At 37.1% G+C, this 22,817-nt stretch overlaps 1 protein-coding gene and 1 long non-coding RNA gene across 4 annotated transcripts in view; both read right to left on the reverse strand.

Moving 5' to 3' along the window:
* Positions 1 to 22,518, reverse strand: part of LOC139974380 (fibrinogen-like protein A) — a 25,001-nt gene extending 2,483 nt beyond the window's left edge. Inside the window, exons 1-8 of one of the 3 annotated variants that reach the window (XM_071981495.1) lie at positions 22,256 to 22,489; positions 17,640 to 17,708; positions 13,767 to 13,853; positions 12,791 to 12,877; positions 6,690 to 6,751; positions 5,816 to 5,944; positions 4,188 to 4,452; positions 1 to 518 (exon numbers count right to left, since the gene is read on the reverse strand). The exon at positions 1 to 518 is cut by the window's left edge and continues 2,483 nt beyond it. In XM_071981495.1, the coding sequence (XP_071837596.1) occupies positions 250 to 518; positions 4,188 to 4,452; positions 5,816 to 5,944; positions 6,690 to 6,751; positions 12,791 to 12,877; positions 13,767 to 13,853; positions 17,640 to 17,708; positions 22,256 to 22,346 (1,059 nt within the window). In that variant the 5' untranslated portion in view covers positions 22,347 to 22,489 and the 3' untranslated portion in view covers positions 1 to 249. Of the gene's footprint in view, positions 519 to 4,187; positions 4,453 to 5,815; positions 5,945 to 6,689; positions 6,752 to 12,790; positions 12,878 to 13,766; positions 13,854 to 17,639; positions 17,709 to 22,255 lie in introns of all 3 variants that reach the window. The other 2 variants (XM_071981496.1, XM_071981497.1) reach the window with 2 other exon arrangements.
* On the reverse strand, positions 7,029 to 11,399 carry LOC139974383 (uncharacterized). Its single transcript, XR_011795467.1, has 4 exons — positions 11,171 to 11,399; positions 9,730 to 9,895; positions 9,453 to 9,589; positions 7,029 to 8,736 (listed from the first exon to the last, which is right to left on the reverse strand). It is a non-coding gene; the product is annotated as an uncharacterized lncRNA (long non-coding RNA).
* Positions 22,519 to 22,817: the final 299 nt, after the last annotated feature.

The raw sequence follows: 22,817 nt of genomic DNA on the forward strand, positions 1-22,817 counted from the left end.
CTAAGGGCTATTGTGAAGGTTATGGTACGTGAAGAGTGGAAGAAACAACGGGGTCCTCAGTCTGAATGTAAAACACACCTGGTGTGTCTGTGTCTGTTTAGAGTAGTTTTGAGGAGCTGGGGGGGGGGGGGTTGAATTTGGGTTATCTGTGACGTTTCTGTTTGCTGATATGGATGATATATTTGCTGAACTCCAATGTGTTTGTTAGTTTTGATCCTAATATCAAGTACTTATTGGAAAGAACCGTATCTAGACGGGTCTTATCTTCATTTCTGTGTATTTGATGTGAAATTCACCTCCAGGTAGTTCATACCAGCTTATGCTTGATTTATCATCATCTGCTGCCATATAGTTACCATTGAGGTTTGATAACCCACAGTTCTTGTACCACCAGGCACCATGCTTACTATCAGCACAGTTAATACGGCTTGATCTATCATTGTCCCTGTCAAAGGTAGTGAAGTCACATGTAAGATGAGAACTCAAAGCATAACCACCAGGGGGACCTCCATCTATGTCTGTGAATTAAACAAGTAAAGATATTCCCTTAGACTACAATCCATCACAATTAAGGGACCTATCACAATATAGACACATTAAACAATTAGTAAATATGATTGGATATATTAAGTTGAATCTGGGCAGTTCCGTAAACTCGGACGTACATTTCGGATAGTTTATTGGTTCATATCTCAATGAGTTAACTTTTGAGATAACTTTTAATTTGGACATTGTGTGTCATCTGCCTTCCAATATTATTCTGTGGGGTTTTCATTTTTTACCTCCTTATAAGCCGCACAAAATTGTTAAAAAAAAAAACACCCTGTGACGGACGTACTTAGAAAAAGTGTTTTTTTTTCAGATTGTAAATCTTATTGTAGATCGCTGGGATATGGAATGTTAAACAATTAAAAGCTTACATGTATCATGTTAATAAGACCTTAAACTAGAATAAGCAGTAAACTCAAATTTAAATTTGATCACCTTCATGGGATATTTTTGCAAAGTTCTTGTGTGAACGACATACATTTTTTTATGATGGATTTACATCTGCAAATTGTACATCCGTCACAACACAATTGAGTTCCAATAAAGCAAAGTTTAATTTGTATATTGTAACGTAACTCCCTCTGTTTCACAACTATTATTCTTACAACCTTGCAGCATGTTCTGTAACTACGGATGACAATTTATCTCAATACTATACAGTACATATATATAGTAGTCAACATAAACCTGACACCTACAGTACAGAGACTATACAAAAAACATACTCTAGCCCTAAACGTTGGGGTAATATATAATTGAAGAATCTCCATTTTTCAACAAAAAACATTTGAACCACGAACCAAAAAAGTTTGGTGAATCCCTGCCAACTAAATTAATCCCTGTTAAAAAAGGTTTACATAATGAACTTAATAACAACCAAGTCAATGCCACATTCATTCAAATTGGCACCACCGAGTTGGCATCAACAATTCCAAAATATACCAAATAAGAAATTCATATAATTTGATTCATCCACATTTTTACCACTTAGCTGAGCCGTGCTACAAGATTTTGATCCATGCTGACCTTAATGACCTTTGATCTTTGACAGTATTAGTAGGTTTTGTACTCACCAAGGGCAACTTACATACAGTGTGTGTGAGATGAGACGCATCCTAGTTAACACCATGTGAGCCTGGCAACAAAGTCTTCAGTACTTATCAATGTTGACCTCAATGACTTTTTACCTCTTTACAATCAATAAGGGTTACTTATTTTAAGCAAATCTACATTCCACTTCTAAGTCTGTAAGTGCAAAGTTTACACTACTAAGTTAACCAGGAGCTATTGACCTCAAATGAACTTTGACCTTATGTTTAATCTCTGTGACAGCATACATCAAATATTACTACACAGCAGGACATCCATGCTGAATCTCTGTGACAGCCTACATCACAAATATCACTACACAGCAGGACATATATGCTTAATCTCTGTGACAGTCTACATCACATATTACTACACAGCAGGAGATTCATGCCTAATCTCTGTGACAGTCTACATCACATATTACTACACATCAGGGCATTTATGCTTAATCTCTGTGACAGTCTACATCACATGTCACTACACGGCAGGAGATTCATGTTTAATCTCTGTGACAGTCTACATCACATGTCACTACACAGCAGGATATTGATGCTTAATCAATGTGATAGTCTACATCACATTATACTACACAGCAGGACATGTAGGCTTAATATCTTTGACAGTCTACATCACAAATCACTACACAGCAGGACATTCATGCTTAATATCTGTGACAGTCTACATCACATATCACAACACAGCAGGACATGTATGCTAAATCTCTGTGACAGTCTGCATCACATATCACCATACAGCAGAACATGTATGCTAAATCTTTGTGACAGTCTACATAACGTGTCACTACACAGCAGGATATTGATGCTTAATCAATGTGATAGTCTACATCACATTATACTACACAGCAGGACATGTAGGCTTAATATCTTTGACAGTCTACATCACAAATCACTACACAGCAGGATATTTATGCTTAATCTCTGTGGCAGTCTACATCACATATCACCGTACAGCAGGCCATGCATGCTCAATCTCTGTGACAGCCTACATAACGTGTCACTACAGAGCAGGATATTTATGCTTAATCTCTGTGACAGTCTACATCACATGTCACTACACAGCAGGAGATTCATGCTTAATCTCTGTGACAGTCTACATCACATATTACTACACATCAGGGCATTTATGCTTAATCTCTGTGACAGTCTACATCACATGTCAGTACACAGCAGGATATTGATGCTTTATCAATGTGATAGTCTACATCACATTATACTACACAGCAGGACATGTAGGCTTAATATCTTTGACAGTCTTCATCACAAATCACTACACAGCAGGACATTCATGCTTAATATCTGTGACAGTCTACATCACATATCACAACACAGCAGGACATGTATGCTAAATCTCTGTGACAGTCTGCATCACATATCACCATACAGCAGAACATGTATGCTAAATCTCTGTGACAGTCTACATAACGTGTCACTACACAGCAGGATATTTATGCTTAATCTCTGTGGCAGTCTACATCACATATCACCGTACAGCAGGCCATGCATGCTCAATCTCTGTGACAGCCTACATAACGTGACACTACAGAGCAGGATATTTATGCTTAATCTCTGTGGCAGTCTACATCACATATCACTACACAGCAAAACATTTATGCTTAATCTCTGTGACAGTCTATATCACATATCACTACATAGCAGGACATGCATCTTAATCTGTGACAGTCTACATTACATATCACCGTATATCAGGACATGTTTGCTAAATCTCTGTGACAGTCTACATCAAATATCACTGTTGTATTTGAGTCATGTTATATCTCAGCTTATCATTGTTAGCAAGTTGTTCTTGTCTTTGTGTGATACCTTAGCATGTCACTGTACGAACATGGTTTCTATGTCTTTTCATTGCTGCATTGACTGTCATTTTGCTCGGTTTATGAACTGCATGTTATGTATTAGCATTTTCACTGTCAGTAGGCCTAATTATGCTTGATTTATGTGATGTCTTTACAGATCACAAATGTGGGCCCAACTGGTTCAAAAAGTAATGGGCCCCTCAAATTCGGACCCAAAGAATGTGTCCCAAAATGCATTTGAGGTGGAAACAAAATGTGGGCAGACCTGGCCCAAAAAAGGGGCTAGGAAGTTTTTAGACCCAGATTGCCCCAAAATTTAGGCCTATATGTACGGGCCAGCAATGAACTAACAATTCTAAACCAAATTTGGCTACAATCCAACTTAATGTTGCGGAGTTATTGCAATGTAAAGATTTTTAGGTTTGGCTCTATAATCTCATTAATATTCATAAGGTCAGCGTCAAAACCAATAGGGCACACCTTCTCATTATAACACACCTAAATATCCATCACTCCATCACGGCGGACTTCAGCAAGCGTCACAGACGCACAAAAAACACACACACAAACTTGACTGCATAGGTTCCTCTGCTTCCAGCAAGGAACCAGAAAAATAAATGACATCCAAAGAAATAAAAAAACAGAACATGACATTTAATAGTACAGTGAAGTTGTATACAACAAACACAGAGAGAAACCTATAGTTTGGACAAACCTGCAGTTCCACTGTAATTTCCCAGTCCAGACAGTCTGTAATTGTCACTTTCATTGTTGATCCGGAACAAGTCAAACTTAGCGTAGTATGGAGCTCCATGTTTGTTCACCATATCGATCCGAAGTTGATAGTCACCTTGATTGGTGAGGTAATACAACTTATCATTTCCCAACCAATATTCATGGTCCAGCACACCAAAGCCTTCCTTATAGCTGGTCCAGTTACGATAGAAGTCAACGGAGCCATCAACACGACGTTGGAGTACCTGTATATAATGTAAGAATGAAAAGATAATTCCAAATTATTTTCAATAACATTTCAATGAGAAAGTGCATTTAACTTCTTTGTAGAACGAACCTAAGGATGACCTGTGAATGAGCAGTAACATAATCTTCCAAATTAAATCCATTCTGAACTGTAATTCACCCTTCTGTTAAGTGGCATGTTAGAGCAAAGTGAATTTCACCATCTTCTCACCATAGTTGATTGTTCACAGACCATGAATGAAAACTGTTCTAATGTCTGTGTGTGTAATAGATATTCAGACCAATGTTGGATACTGTTGCTAATGTCTGAACTCTGTCCCATTACAAATAATGGAATCTTACTTTCAAACTTCCATACTATTTGCTTTGGAACAGAAACACTTTTAATGATTTTGGGCTCAGCTCTGGTTTGAAATGATTACTTCAACAAACCAAAACTGGCCTCATTTGCGGAGAGAATGGGCCTAGTATTGCGACAGACAGATTGCTTTTGTAATAAACTCTAAATCTATATCAAGAGAGCAAACCATCTACTCTGAATCTACTCTGACAATCCCCAATTCATAGACAATGGAATCAAACACTGCAATGATCTCAAGTGGACTTCTGGAGGTTCAAAGTTAGTAAAAGAAAAGTAAGAAGTAGAAATTACTGGAAGTTTATTGTGTCAGAACTTGTTTCTTATTCCAACGGATGTTTATTTGTTTCTAGCAAATTCACTGCCACTTCAAATGTAGACCCATAGGTAGGAACAGAACCCCTGACCATTGCGTCACAAACTAATTCCGTACCAATCGACCAAAGTGATCCTGTTGACCAGTGTGAATGCGTAATATTAAAGGAACTGTCAATGAGAATGTGTGTATAACTATTGTACAGAGCACACTTCTGGTGCTTATAATCTGACAATATCCACAGAATAACGACACTTTGGAGGCAAACTTAACGATATTTATGACATAGGATATCATACTAGAATTAAGGTCCATCCTCCTCCGTCAGTCATATTATACATATACAATATATCGTCTATACTATAGGATGTCATACTAGACTTACCGTCCATCCTCCTTCAGTCATATTATACATATATACAATATATCGTCTATACTATAGGATGTCATAATAGACTTACCGTCCATCCTCCTCCGTCAGTCATATTATACATGTACAATATATCGTCTATACTATAGGATGTCATACTAGACTTAGAGTCCATCCTCCTCCATCAGTCATATTATACATATACAATATATCGTCTATACTATAGGATGTCATACTAGACTTACCGTCCATCCTCCTCCGTCAGTCATATAACATACAATATATTGTCTATACTATAGGATGTCATACTTGACTTACCGTCCATCCTCCTCCGTCAGTCATGTTACAGAAGACATCAAATGAATCCCCATTCCAGTTAGTTGGTTTGATTGTGTAGATGCCATCGGTTGTATTACCAGCATTGAAGACATCCAAGCAGTCTTTCATCTAATAATTACATAACAAGTTACTTAATAGCAAGCAGGCAATCCATGAAGTGACATATCTTATCTTATTATGGATAATATATGACCTTTGACAGCAGTACACGATCATTCAGCTTTTTCTTCATACTTTTATTGGAGTATTAAAATAGCAAACAAAAATCCTACAGAACAATATCCTGAATGAGGAAGAAACATTAACGTCACATTGAAAGGTGTTTCCTCATCCTATATACACTGCAATGGACAGACATTTTGTTTGGTGGTAATTCATACAATCTGGAAGCATTGATGCCTTGAAACTTTGTGTCAAATGCATTGCAAATCTCTGACGATTCTAAGCTATAACAAACCGAATGTTCTAATTGGCTCTACTGATAGTGTTGATGATGCCAAGATTCATGAAATGCCAATCACAACATCAAGCCTTCTCTCCTACAAAGATGACGTCGTAACCGAATAGTGTCATGGGTATCTTAACTATTGGATGACAAAGTGGAAAAAATATCCCAATTTCAGTTTTTTCTTCTATTCATTTACAGTATTCCAAGCTTATTTCTTTGCTGTTTCTGTGAGATCTCTCGTCTACACTGGAAGTGATAATTAACAGCCAATATACAGTATTGTACAGCAAGGCAATATCATAATTGCTCATATGTCACCATCAAATTTTGAATCTTAAATCTTACTCCTCAAACACAATATTCTCTTACTTCAAAATTGTATGTAATTAAGTATGTAATTCTCACCACGATAGAAGGATCATCACCAGTAGTGGTTTCCATTGGGGTGGTCTGCACTGATTCGCTGGCTATCGTTAAAACAAGAAAACAAAACAAAAATATCTCGTTTTGCTGACTCTTTACATCAGGTACGATAATACAATCATGCTGTACTATCTAAGTGTGCTCAAATTTGAAGTACTTCAGACAGATCCTTTTAGAGATCAGCTCTGATAAATACATACATCCACGTCAAGAGTAGGGCAACAGTAATATTGCTTGTCCATGCATACCAAAAGCCTACATGTATGTACGTCTCATGGCTTGTCTACCGTGCCAGCGTATTGACAAATTCTACCAACAATTCCACACTCTTAAAACATCCGGATCAAATTTGATTCATTCCGGATCAAATTTGATCCGGTTTCCGGATCCCAGGGGCACCGACCCCGTCCGGATCAAAATGATCCGGATTTCCGGATCAAAGAACAATGACCCCATTCCGGATCAAATTTGATCCGGCTTCCGGATCCCAGGGGCACCGACCCCGCCCGGATCAAAATGATCCGGATTTCCGGATCAAAAAAACAATGACCCCATTCCGGATAAATTTGATCCCGTTTCCGTTTCAAGGGTACTTACGTTTTGGATATGTTATGAATAAGAAACAACATACAAATCTCAATAACTTGGCCATGTCTTTATTCTTTTTAACAACTTCGTTAACAAACAACTTCAATTATTTCTACTTATAAAAAGAGGTTGATTTGGGTTACAATACTGATGAACAAAAGCGGAAATGGAAAAGTGGATGGAATGCGAGAGTTTTATCAAGGCAGCAAAAGTGTATACTATTTTTAGTTATATCCCTGTTATATATGTGACTTGTGACTTGTTGTGGCAATTTATGTGTAACTTTTTGCTTTTAAAAACTTTATTTTCTAACTAGAATGTCTATGTCTTATGCTTTAAAATCTCCACTAAAGATATCCTACAATAGGTACAAATGTTAGAATATGCTTAAAAGAGATCATCTCCTGCTAACTTTAACCTTTGAAATCTACATATTGCAGGATAATGAAAAATTCTGAAAAATACTACTCCACCAGCCTCTCAACGAATGGTCTTACATTATTAACCAAATAATGATACTTTGATGTATTTTGGTTTGTTACAAATAACTTAGTACTATAGAATGACACAACTTTGATATTGTACAACTTAACAATGGGTAAGACTTTAAAATTGCATGCACAAAATCTTTGTTACATACAGCAGAAATGATAGAGATGTGATTTGTCATGGGAATAAGAAAATGTTTGTAAAAATAATTTCCTTACTATGTTTACCTTTGCAAAATTTTATTAAATATTAATTGCATCGAATGTTCTATGTATTAAAATAAATGAAAATACTTTGAAAACTTAAGTATTTTACTGAACTACCAACATGTTTGGAAATGAACAAGTGCTTGAATTATCACGTATGAATGCTTGATGATGTTTCTCTTGTTACTTTAAGTGGCATAAGCAGGTTTTAGTTGGAGGAGGTGGTGGGGGCTGGTTAAGTTACCAATGCATCTCTCACTGTTTATGCTAGAAAAAACACCATCCCTCTATTCATCTTTAAAATCTGAACAGCTCACACATAACAATGAGGAATTTTTGCAATTAAATTATGCAACCGGCTCACCCAAACTATTCCAGTGCAATTTGACCTGTCAATATTGAACATGAGTGGACAAACTGAACTCAAACTATGATAAATTTGTTATCTAAGATAATGTGATATCCATTAATACCATGACGGGTAAAAAAAGGTGATGATTGCTCAGTCTTCTGGTTCAGAAAGTTCTCAAAAAGTCCCAGGTGTTGTATCATTCTATTTCTCATGTATAATTGAATTCAAGTATTTTAAAACATATGTCAACTGTCTGCAGAAGTCATTGGCAAGGTAGCCCCTTTTTTTCAACTCTACTAAACACCTGCTCTGGTTGCTCTCTTGGTCGTCATGCCAAAACGAAAGGCTGTGGCTGTTGAACTTTTTCAAGGACAGATGGTATGTTTGTGCCAATCTATTGAAAAGATATATGAGAAATTACACATTTTTGTTTTCAAATTGCAACATTCTGACATACAAGGATACAACCATACATTGCCACAATTTTAAAATTTTGCAACCAGCTCCTCCTCATCATCATCTTCACCAACACCAACACCAACACCACCACCACCACCACCACCACCACCATCACCATCACCATCATCACCATCATCACCATCACCATCACCATCATCATCATCATCATCATCACCAACACCTCCATCATCACCACCACCACCATCTTCACTATCATCATCACCACCACCATCACCAACACCATGCATCATTATCATTGTGATTCTCAATCATTTCATAACCGTTAGGTCATTCTCTCTGAGAAACATATATGATTTTAAGAATGTGAGGCAACCTTCGTTAACTTAAAGTACTATAAATAGTAGAGTCATAAAAGAAAGAGAAAAAGCAGATTTGCATGATTTTGAAGCTCAGTAAAATTGCAATCAACCTAACAGGTACCCAAGGAAAGGCTAGAAAAGGACTAGCAAAACACTCATACCATACTCTTATGGCCCAATTAACGTTGATATATTATGTGTAGCCTACAACATGGCATTATTCACTCTTCTTAAGTCTTACAGCAACAGTAAGCTTAGCGCACTTCAGTTTGGGTTCCTGTTCGCCAAGTGACTGAGCTAGAATAGCACATGTATTGAGTAAAACTCTTACCATGCCATCTGTTGTGTATTTTCTGAGAGAATATCTCCCACAGAACTCTTCTTATTGTCTCTGATATTAAAGGCTCTGTGATACTCCAGTCTCCAGACACGTTACCATCGCTGAAAGAACACACTCCTCTGCATCATCTGTGAAAACAATCATTGATATCGTTTTGAGCAACAAAAGTCACTAGATGCAAAAACTACATGAATGAATGAATGGATGGATGGTAGGCTGGATGGATGAATGAAAGACTAAATAAATAAATAAATACATTTTAATTTACCTGATGTCAATTCCAAATCTGTTGTGTCAACCAGCTTTGAAGGTTTATGAGGGTCGCGAACAGACTTCTTTGTCTTATTTTGGTCCTTTCTCCTCACGTATCGCAGTCGGTTTTCCGGGTAGCCTGTTGCTTCATGGCGACCTGTGCCAGCACAAAACTAGACTTCCTGAAATTTAGCAAAGAAAACATATGATAGAAAAATGTTACTTCTCTAAAAATTCATTGTAGTAATACCTCCATGAAAGTTCATTTCTGCAATTTTTTTTTTTTATCTGCAGACCTCATGCAATTAAGAGCCTATTCTTATCACAAGCGTACTGTACAGCACCCACTTTTGCACACAGTATGGTATATGAACACAATTTGAAAAGACCTGTATTTGGCCAATTTTTCCTTACCTTTTCTTGCATTTTAAAACATATTGCCATAAATGAAGTTTACTGAACGTTTCAATACGGATCTCAGATCCTTATGATCTATTTCCATGAACAGAATAAGAATTCAGAGAAGTTTCTGCATACCATTTAGTGTGTTATTTTGCCCCTCTTATTGCCATTACTAGGCAAGACCATAAGCAACTTTATGCTAAGGTGCATCGGTATAAGCATTAACATAAAGCGGCATACCTGCTCGGTATAACCGGGTATACCTGAAATATTCGCGGAACCGCTACTTCAAGCGTTGACTGTACTATTACACAATACCAGGAACCTATGGACACTAGCCTACAAATGTATTTGCGATTTAATGACGACTTTACCATTTCTGTTTTTTTCTTTTGCAGAAACTTATTTAAATATTGATTAAAATAAAAAAGTAAGAAAAATCAGTGTTGTTTTCATTTCAACGCAAAAGTACAGTTCAGTACACTCCACTACTGGGCCCAGTCCAACCACAACACTACAGTAGCATATAGGTCTATGCCTTATTTGTAAAATGATCACCTAATATACAGTAGAACATACAAGGGAAAGACTGTTTCCCACGTGGGAAACACTTGCCTACAGTACTGTAGGCAAGTCTTACATTACCTAAATCTAAATTACCAGGAACCCTTATTAGGCCTTGCCTGCCTTACTTATGTCATTCAATTTATTTGGTTATCGAAAAATTACAATCCACTTTGTGGTGAAGTAGCAACTGAACATTAGAACCCACCATACAGTAATACTGTTTTCCCTGTAGCACCATAGAGGCTTCACAATAGTACTACATACTGTTGTGTGTAGGCATGTACAGTACTGTAGTATACTGTACAGTACAGTCAATCAAAAACCTAGCGTTTATATTTTTCACACCACACGCTACACACTATAGTGTACACTGTATAACGCTAGGCCAGAGTAAACCCGTGACGGAGTGAGCATAGCTTCTTCAAATCACTAACTTTATTGCGTATGATTAACACAACAAACGAAATGGAAAGTGCCTAATAACTCACCTTTGAAATTCTTGACGTACTTCTCCAATCCCCATTGAAGTAATTTTGCTTCTACGAGATCCATAAGAGCATTTCGTGAGTGCAAAATTTCGAAAAGATGGCGTCTGTGTAAGACCGTGTAGCGTACGTTCGAGCGCTGCAGGTCACATGATGTACATCAGCCAATAGCATCAAGCTTTACGTTTTGATCAGGAACGGTACATTGAAATGATACCATGCCTAATGAAATTGAATCGGGAATGGTTGAATTTTATCCGGGAATGGATTAAAATTATCCTGAAAAGGATGAAACTATTTTTATCAGGAATCCGGGTCACAAAAGTGACCCGGAAAAATTAAGAGTGCAAGTATTATGGTATAATACGGTAAACTAGGGATGGTTAGGGCATAACTGTTCTCTGATAGAATAGCTTTGATTAAACTCTCGCTGATTTTTCTATTCTTCAGCTTTGGATTTTCATGGATGGTTTGACCGTTCTCAGAAATAGAGAGACTTTATACTTGCAAAGGTCGGGAGAATCTAACTGCTCGAAACAAGGAAAAAGTTCCCTTACTTACGACATGTGTTGAAGTTTACTGTATAATTCCCTGAACGGGTGCAATAACCCTCGAAAATGTCTGAAGAAACAAAGCTGATGTTTATTCGATCACATGGCAATTTTTGCTGTTTCCGTTAAGGCTTTGTAGATTATAATTGGGATTGAAAAGTGGTTACAGTTTGACTAAAGAGGACAGCGACTACAGTGTCTATAACTGCAACTACATATGTATAACACAGGAACACAGGGAGTCACCGTACACAAACAAAACAAGAGGGCAATCTACTGTCTTTGCGTGAAGTCAGGGTGGTATGGTGATCACAGTGAACCAATGCACAGCTCTGTATCTATAATATTATAGGTCTAACAATACAGGCTAACCATAGAGTTCTCACAGATCTCTACTCTATCAAATTATGGTAACTTTACCAATTTTAAAGTCATGTCTGTTTCAGTCCCAATAACTGAACATGTACACAGACTTAACGTTTCATTTGCTGGCAGTGAGCATTGAGTGGCGGTTCACGACTCAAGCTGCACAGTTTTAATAATTATTGTAACAAATCAAGGGGAAATAGTTTGTCATGTGACATATTTAAAGGAGCACAATTTGTTAACATAAAACAGTCGTTGTCTGTGCTCATTAGTCATTCAGTGTACAGGAGTGTGTTGTTAGACTATGGGTCATCACAGCTATTGAAAATTAGGTCATGCCAGTCGACGTCAGGCAGGGGGAGGTCAGTCAGGGCAATGTGGGGCCATCATTTGAGTTTTACAGCAATAAACAAGCTACCTCCAGTTTCCAATGCTCTGATTTTGCTCTCTCTACTGTACATCCTTAAGATGTAATGTCGGAATTTTGTTATTTGTCAATGTTATTAACACATTTCAGATCCAAAAAGTGTAACAAAAATCAATAAAAGACAATGTGGCAATGGTCTCAAAGAAAGAGGCTCAGGTGAACTTGTAAGCATGAATCCTTCCTTCTTCCCTTGGATAGGAGACCTCCCGTCACATTGTAAATAGTGATGAAAAAAATAAATATACAAATACAAATACTTAACATCTACATTTACTGTACCTTCCCTGACAGTCGAGCCAGTTGTTTCACCACTTGAAGTTTGCTTTGGGGTGGTCTCCACAGGTTTGCTTGAGTACAGATTGGTGGCTATCAGTTGGTCAAAATAAATGTGAAAGGAAATAAAACACTGATTAAGAGATTTAAAAGTTGTTATTGGAAAGGTTTGAAAGAGCAGGTATATATGTATATATACTAATACAGACATTGAACAGTTTTAACCAATTATGCAAAGTTATAAATGGAGAAATAATTTTACATGACACATGTGACATAGCTTAACGAGTAGGTCTTCGTGCATCGTTAATATATGTAGTTCAAGTGTGCAGGGGTCAGTTGAAAGACTATATGGGTCTTTACCACTGTTAAAGATTAAGTCATAACAGTGGAGTAGGGTTAGGTCATGTCGGTCAGTCGGGTCACGTCGTCAGTCGGGTCACGTAGGTCAGTGTGGTCATTGTCTGTCAGTTGGGTCACGTCGGTCAGTCGGGGCAGTGAGCAGCTAGCTTAAAGGATGGCTTAGGTACAGTATTAATGTTGATATGTTGTAGACTATTTAAACATGTATATATTTCTATCAATCAAGGTTGTAATTCTATTTCACAGTGGTAATCATCTGAGTCTCATTAATTAAAGTGGCTGGACTAAGTAGTCTAACATGCAGAGACCATTGTTAAGTCAGTTCAGGTCGCGATACAATACAAAAACGTGATAAAACACATGTACAATGTTGTGGCCTCTAATAATACGTAGTGAAACTTACAAGGAGTTAGAGTTTGTCATGGCAAAAATGGTGTTTAATAAAGACAACCAAGGATGCCATGCTGTTTATATCAACACAATTCAGATCCAAAAAGTGTAACAAAACTCATTAAAAGACAATGTGAAAATGGTCTCAAAGAAAGAGGCTCAGGTGAACTTGTAAGCATGAATCCTTCCTTCTTCCCTTGCATATACCTAACATCTACATTTACTGTACCTTCCCTGACAGTCGAGTCAGTTGTTTCACTACTTGAAGTTTGCTTTGGGGTGGTCTCCACAGGTTTGCTTGAGGACAGATTGGTAGCTATCAGTAGGTGAAAATAAATGTGAAAGGAAATAAAATACTGATTGAGAGCTTTAAAAGCTGTTATTGGAAAGGTTTGAAAGAGCAGGTATATATGTATATATATACCAGTACAGACATTGAACAGTTTTAACCAATTATACAAAGTTATAAATGGAGAAATAATTTTGCATGACACATGTCACCTAGCTTAACGAGGACGTCTTCACGCATCGTTCATATATGCAGTTCAAATGTGCAGGGGTCAGTTGAAAGACTATATGGGTCTTTATCACAATTGAAGATTAGGTCATAACAGTGGAGTAAGGTTAGATCATGTCGGTCAGTCGGGTCACGTCGTCAGTCGGGTCACGTAGGTCAGTGTGGTCATTGTCGGTCAGTTGGGTCACGTCGGTCAGTCGGGGCAGTGAGCAGCTAGCTTAAAGGATGGCTTTAGGTACAGAACTAATGTTGATATGTTGTACACTATTTAAAAATCTATATATTTCTATCAGTCAAAGTTGTAATTCTATTGCACAGTGTGTACGTATGAAAGATACAACATAACATGATCACAAACGAGTCATATATGTGCTAAAAGTGATGCAAAAGAGAAGCTTCTTTATTTAATGTTACCGCAGCCCCTTTACCCTTTATACCCACATATATTGCACGCCTATTTTGCAATGGTAGGTTCATTGGCAATGACGTGACGCTACCGTAATCAACTTGTTCCAAAAGTTGCCTTTCCTTATGCTCAAACCATGTCTGAAATCACAAAATTGACCAACTACAGATGCCACACAAAATGGCCACCATCACACTGCATACTTCTAATAGATCTTGATATTTTATCAATTCTTAAGACAGCAATATCCTGTTCATAATTGCTAGCACAATTTACTGTAGCAAATTATGGTCACCAAAATTTCACTGAATGTTGTACTCAAAGTGGTGCATTAAAGTATTCTATATATTTGAACTTTAACCAACTAATAAAAGAAATTGATTAGGATAAACTTTTATAAGCTGAGACTATTACAACACAAGAAAATAGTTAAGGGGAATATCAAAGTATAAGGGCCCTGTGGGTAGGGATGCACCGGATATCCGGTCCGGCCGGACTATCCGGCCGGATAGTGAGCAATTATCCGGTTCCGGTTTTTGAAAAATATCCGGCCGGATCTTTTTCAAAATTTGGCCTGAAATATTCCTTAAAAAGGTGTTGGTATTAAATCAATGTAAACTATTTCCAAAAATTAATAAAAACACTCAAAGTAAGTAAAAAATTTGGTTTAACATGTTTAATTTAATTTTCTCAATGGTCTGACCCAGTTTCTAAAGATCAACCAAAATAATACAACTACTGTAATAATATAAAACTATATACAACAAATACAGTTTGCAGTGAAATCATTTCTTGCAGACTTCATCAGTTTAATGTTGTGCAGTTAAAATAGACCATTCATGTACTTATCAGTCAAAATACTGTTCCATTGAATCTTTACTTTCCCATTATTGTTGGCATTCATGTTTTCTCTGAATTTTATGTGTGAAACAATCTCTTATATGGTTAAATACATCTGATTATTTTTTAACAAACATGTGCATTAGGACCTTAGGAGGTCAAAACAATGGATCTTTTTGTGGACCACTACAGTCCATTTCCTGTCAAGAAAGCTGTCAATTGTTACTCCTTGTCTGTGGTCATGGCAAAATGCAATGTAATCTTGGCAATTTTATAAATAGATGAAGCAATGGACTAGAAGAGTTTCCACCAAATGGGGTGCCAGTTACAGAAAAAAACAGTATCTAATTTTCTCACAGAAAGAGATACAGTATCTCTTGTCACCATGAAAGTTCCTAAAAGTTCATGGTAAACCTAAATCATTAAGTGTTCTAATGAACATTCAATTCCATTTTAAAGGATAGATAAAAGATAGATAAGAAGTTTCTTCCACTTCTGGAAAAATACAATGCTTTTTTCTTTCCTTTTACAGAAAATATTGCAATGTAAAAATTTGTTACCAAATAATGAATAATAAAAGACAATTCTAATTGCAGATAGAAGTGTTATTACGAAAATTAAATAATCTTTTTATTCAGTATATATAAAGTATGAGATTTGTGAAATGTAGCTTCCCGTTTTAAAACAAACTTCATAGGTAGTTTGCAGTATTATACTGTATCAAGCTTGTCAACAATTATATTGTAGTTATTTTATTAAGGAATGTAGATTACACAACCTCAATGCATATTTAATCTCATAAATGGGGTCTTAATTTCACCTTCTTTATAATATGCGTATACCTCTCCTAAGATTTGCTCCTTGTTTCATACTTCTACTTCTTCTTAATGATTTTCTTTTGTGTACTGTAATGAAAAAATCCGGTACCGGCCGGATTTTATCAGGCCGGATTTCATGTACTATCCGGCAAAATCCGGTTCCGGCCGGATCCAAAAATTTGGATCCGGTGCATCCCTACCTGTGGGGGTAAGTGTTGAGTCATTAGTATTTAACTCATCCAGTGATGGTTGCTCATTGTTGTATTCTAAATACAAGACATATCCATAAGATTGCCGTGGAATCTTGAGTTTGTTTTGCCGAAAATATAAAACATAGCCGACAACTTCAGATGGTTAATTAATTATGAAAATTAGTAGTTAGAGATGAAGAACATAATGTGATTGTATATAAAACAAGAATATATTTTAATTTTATTATCTTATTTGTGTCATTAAAACAAAATAAATTGTTTCATAACTGAGTCTAACCCTGCAAATATAATGAATTCAACAAAACAATATATTTGTATCTTATTAGATGTTTGTGATATTTGAAATAATGTTATGGGAACTTTTAAAATAAATATAACATTTTGTTGTTGTTGGCTTTTTCTTATATCACTGGTTAAAAATTAGAAGTTCATAATGGGCACACCATACAGTATATTTGACATTGCTTTTCCATAAAGACGACATAAAATTGATTAAATAACCCTCGAACCGCCTCAATTAAAAAATCCTTTCACAATCTTACCGGTATTAATGTCAATGACTGTACAGTCCCTATCAAAGTCCTCCATGCAACATCAAATGTAAACGCATAAAGCACTACATGTTGTTAGCTTACGTGGTAGCTAGCTGGCATTGCATGTAACATTGGTTCAGATAATGTGAACAAAATATGATACTAATATCATTTAACCTGACTGCAGAAACTGGCTGAAGGTCCCGAAAAATATAAAAAGATTAGTGTAATGCGCAAGGAGAGTGGGGGGGGGCAGCAACGGGAACGCCCAATCACCATCAGATGTTATGTCGTCTGAGGATGGTCTAAGGAGTTAAACCCCTTTCCTTTATAGTGTTATAGTTCGCAAATTTTGAAATTTTTCAAACGCTTCAATTGTAACATACTTACATACTATATGTGTATGTAAATTAAATTAACACATTTGTGTATTATTCTATCTTTCAGTGGGTGGGTGGTGGGACTGGGGGAGGGGGGGTGCTTATATCCTTGATTTTATTAGGGGATGAATTTTATGTGTAACGCCCCTGACGAGGTCACCATGCCCTGACCTCAGTCGAGGATTATGACATTTTTGTTCGAGAAAGAATAAAACGACGCCTCCGGGCTGAGGGGATGGCCTTCAATAAAACGTCAAGCTCTTCCTAAATCGGTAACAGAATCCAACCCCCCCCCCCACCAACTTCCATATCCTGCGCACGCCACTCTAGTGGATTCTTCCTAAACTGTAACGGTTAGTGTATAGATTTAGTTTACTGCCTCGTTGTTGAACTCACCTTCTTTTGTAACATGGCCATTTGGTTTCGGTGCTGCCCCTGGGCATGGACCAGGATTGTAACGCGCAGCTGTTGAACAAGAATCACATGAAACATTACAGGAATAGTTACGATAAATTTATCAACAAGTTTCATTTATATTTATATTTTATATTTTACAAGCGGGAAATTGTTCTAATTCTTTTTTAAATGTGTATCATTCATGTAATCGTTTTAAATTATTGAATCAAAATAAAGAAAACTTCAAACAAAAATGAGTTTCTTGTATGCTATGACAACGGAGAACTAAAGCAAATAATGTTAAATGACGTTTTCAGCATTGGCGTAGGAAGGTACTTTTGAGTGGGGGGGGGGGCTGAAGACTGATGGCCGGCCTGGGGGAGGGTCTAAGGGGAGGGGGTGTCCCCCTCCCCTTTGGAAATCTTTTGCATTTCCAAGGTGGCCGCAGATGCAATTTGGTGCAATATAGCACACTTCAACACCCACTCCATTTTGTAAATATTTTGCATTTTCACCTGGTCTTAGATGCAATTTGGTGCTCCAAATGAGATTTTTTTCTCATTTGGAAATGAAAAAAGGGTTTTCTGACTTGCGAAGCGGGAGGCGGAATGATACTTCAGCCCCTATATTTTTCACAGTATTGAGATGAATCACCTTGAAGTACAGTACAATACCCAGGCTCAAAACACATGGAACATCAAAACAGGCAAAATCGTTTTCTTGTATAAAAATCCCAAACTTTGAGGATTTTTCATTTCAAAATATGGCAAAACACCCTCCTGATTTTTTTTGTACAAACAGGGTGGTACTATATCTCTTCCAGAAAAAATTTATCAATTTTTTTCAATTTGAAGCGTTTTGAGTTATTTGCCGTCAAAAGACGACCTCTTTTGTACATCGGAGCAACTTAACAACTTCAAAATTAATATTGAATTAATATTGAGAAGAGCTAGAACCCTAAAATTTGTTTAGGTGTAAGACCTTTATACTTATAATTAAAGTATAAAACCCTGACAGCTCTAACATGTTTACTTTGGAAAAAAAATTGGCATCAAAACCGCTACCTCATGATGAATAGCAACTTTAGAGTTGCACAACTTGCAAACATATTATAGGAAAGCATTGTAATCATTATTTTGTAATGTTTGTACTAGACATAATAATCTCTGAAAGAATCAAGTACCCTAAAGCAATGGTTTAGGAGCAATTCATCACTAAAAATAGCACATTTTTTAGTGAAAAGTACAAAAATCGAATATTTTGACACTTTTAAGTTGACGTAACTCCACAAGACAATATATCTGTAGCCTTCTTTTTTATCTGTTCTATGGGATAGACTCTATAAGTATCTGTAATAGAAAGTTGGTGGAATGTTTAATTGCTGAGAAATGAGACCTCAAAAGTCAAGAAAATGCCAAATTGCCATGGCGGCGACAAATTGCAGAATTTCAAAGTGTGATAAATCTGCCAATTGTAAAGCAATGCAACTGACATTTTCAGAATATGCTTATTTCATGGTGGTCCAATGATACAAAAAAATGGGAATTTTTGGAGAGGGTGCAGCAACAGCCATCCGTGATTTGACACGGAATGACCCTTTTGTCTGTGGAAGCAAGGCCCCAGACCCGCATTCATATAGGATTCGACTTCAGTGACCCTAAAGTATATACTCCCCCTCCCTGTTTAAAATCATTCATAAGACTCCGGCCCATTGAACAAAAGTTCAGCCAACATTATTAATTTTATAAGTCTGGGAAACGCCTTTTAGATATATCATGGAGGTACCTCCATTGATATATCTACATAGACATAAATCCCGAGTCTAATTGCAAATACGCCTCGTTATGCACCATTTGAAGCTTATATAAGGCTTATTTTGGTTTGGGGGTGGGGTCTGGGGAAGAAAATAACCCAAGGCTCCTTCAAAGGAGCTATGCTATCTCCCATCTGCATTGTGGCTCTGATATGCCTCCTAGGAGAACGAAAAAGTCATGAAATAAACAGTTTCCAGAATCTCTATTGTTTATAGGCCTCGCCTATAGAATTGTAACACAAATAATATTGCCTATACCAGGGGCTGTCAATTATTCTGGGAGGCAACCTTCCAAAGTTTTGTCAAAGTCGGGGAACAAATAACAAATACAAAGTTGTCGCTATTTGTTTGACAACTGCCCCTCCATATGTGTGTAGGAATTATGTTTGTTCGCAATTCGCTGAGGGTAGGCTTGCACTGTAAACCGGTTTTAGTAACGAAACCGGTTTTTGCCGACCGAATTTCGGTATTATTTGTTATTTTAAGGAAGCCGAAAATCCAAGAAAACAAAAACGAAATGTTTAATTGCAAACACTGGAAAAAAGAACAAGTTAAAGTTTCCATCCATCATTTGTTGACTTTGGTTTCTCCTATTTAGTGATCTTCTTGCAATATGAAAGTAAATTGCAACAAGCGAAAGCTTTTCTGCTAGACGACATTGGCAACTACGATTGGCACACGCCATATACCAGTGTTTGGGTGTGGATAGCTAGGCCTAACATTAGGCTGTGCAGCCCTTATATGCGTGAATCATTTAGGTGACCTTGTAGTATTGAACTGGCCTTGGTTGCCAACGTTAGTAGTTGTGAGAGGTACACACTCAAATGACGAGATGCAGTTGAAAATAAATTGTTATATCCAACGTGTTTGTCCTCTTTGTGTTGTTCTTATTATTTTACTTCAATTTAACAGTAAAGGATATGAAGAAAATCTTTTCAAACACATTGAGCACAGTTCGTGTTCAAAAAATGATCGTTAAAACTTGAAAGGTACATAGCGCAATCCACAATACAATACGACATGTACAGCCGCGCACGCAACTGGCCGGCTCAGAACACAGGCCTAGCAGTGAGAAAACATTTGAGCAGGGCTCTGTTAGTTGAACAACAAAGATGCAAAAAGTAACATTAGACCAATCACAGTCTATTATTCACAAGATACACCTGGCGTCAGGCAGGCTTGAGCCAAGGAATACTCAAGGAGTTAAAATGTTGCATATATGGCTGGAAATTACAGATGTTGCTGTTGGACAAATTTTCTTTGTACGCTAATAGATTTTATTTTCTTTGCAAATTTCCTTTCACTATTTCTTATCAATTATCGCTAGACAATGCGACTCTCAGTTGGTTGTTCGTTTACGTTGATGAACACGTGTTTCCCATTTAACGTAAACAATTTATAATCTTTGCCCACCTATAATCCCCGCTTTTGCCAGCAATATATTTCAACTTGTACTTGAAAGTGTAGACGTCAAATTCTCTTCACTCCTTGAAGAGAACTTTATTTTACCGCCAAGACACCACCCGCGAACATGGCTAGAGCCTCGTGCAATTGGTACCTTCGAACACTTTGTCAGCCACTACTGAATTTATTGGACAAATCATATTGTAAAGATTTTTTTTTACGATCTCCAATAAGTCATAATGGGGTTTACGCTCGGCCCTAATCTCCGAAAATATAACATCTTAATAGCGTGAATATGGGGGTAGAGCAATTGATTTTCTCGGGAGGGGTATTACATTAACATCTACGTTTAGGAAGATTCTCCATCTGGGCAAAATTTGTTATCTATTAATTCCAACGAATTCATTAGCAGTTTAAACAGTAAGCAACCGACCGAGCAAACCCTTCCTTAGTTAACAGAAATTCTTAGACGAATGTAAGTAAATAGTTAATGTCATTATCAGAGTAGTTTTCTCGGGTGATCGGGTTGAGCCGTGAGTTTTTTTCTGAACACAAACTTGAAATTCGTAAATTCGAAAAAACACAAGACAAACGATAATTGCACGTGATGTTAAAACTTTAAGAAAGAATTTCACTAACACATTTCTTTTCGACATTTTTACTTTTAAGTTAAGTTAACGTGGGTAATAAAAGAGAGTCATGAAGACAGTAACGTTTCTTGAATCTATTCTCCTTATTTTTTACCCGTTACTGCGAACGAACTAGACTTTTACAGCAGTGTTGATATAGCTTCGAAAATACGCACACCTCCGTCAGAGATTTGATGTTTTCAATGAAATTCGGGAAGGGGAAAAAAACCGGTTTTTGAGCCAGAATCTGTTTTTTGCAAGAAAAAAAAAGACGGTTTGGGGTTTTCACGAAACCGTGCAAGCTTAGTTGGGGGACTCTTCGATGAGCAATATCGAGTGAAACGAGTAAATATAATGACCCAAGCCTAGACCTATAGCTACCTTAAGTCGGATCGAACAACATAAATGTGTTTTTGGAGGGGGCGGGAGGGGGGGGGGGGCTGGCAACGCTGGCTTATAGTCCTGCAGTCCAATTGTGCTGGAAATATAGCATATAACATTTCACCTTAGCTCTTATACGAACATAACTGGTATGACCTTGGGATCGTTGAAGGGAACTCCGTCATGTGGGAGATCTGGAGGTCCATCCCCAGAAGAAGAAAAGATAAATGTGACGTTATGCATTTCTGAGGTAATCACTTGTAGGCTTTAAATTATGTATACCATTATGTCGACATGGTTGTTCCCAGAACACTATTACTGTTGTTCACTCATGGGCACTTAATGTATATCATTGTTAAAAAGGTACATTTTAGTAAAACTAAGCCTACCTTGAGACCTTCCTCCAAGAAGCAGAATGACAGCAATCAGAAGATGAATAAGAAAAGGTGATCGACACTGCTTTAATCCTCCTTTCTCCATTTTGAACAAATCCAGAGGCGGAAAGGGAAAAACAATCTAAGTTTATCAAATGTGTCTTTTTCTGTGGTAAGTAGGTACGTATCATGTATGTCTTGCCGTTCTGTGATACTAATGGAGAATTACTGACCGTTTGCCAGTAGTTATTACCATTTTCATAAAGCGTCCAATAAAGTCACCCATCCAATGTCTTTTAATTGGTCATGATGGTGGATGACGTATGTAATGTTTCATGCATATTCAAGTTCAACATTGTAAATATGGAGCTGGTTGTACACAATTCCGTATTCACATCATATCAATTAGTTGATCACGATGTAAGTCTGGAAGCTGATGAGCGGTCGATTGTTTTACAGACGATACCCCAGACAATTTGAATATGCAATGAAAATTGCTTAGTCTCAATTGGCTGTTTATGCCTTCAATGCGCAGATAGATTGAACACAGCTAGTTAGATTTGAAGCATTAATTCTC

The sequence above is a fragment of the Apostichopus japonicus genome, chromosome 9 (assembly GCF_037975245.1).
Source record: "Apostichopus japonicus isolate 1M-3 chromosome 9, ASM3797524v1, whole genome shotgun sequence".
NCBI lineage: Eukaryota > Metazoa > Echinodermata > Holothuroidea > Aspidochirotida > Stichopodidae > Apostichopus > Apostichopus japonicus.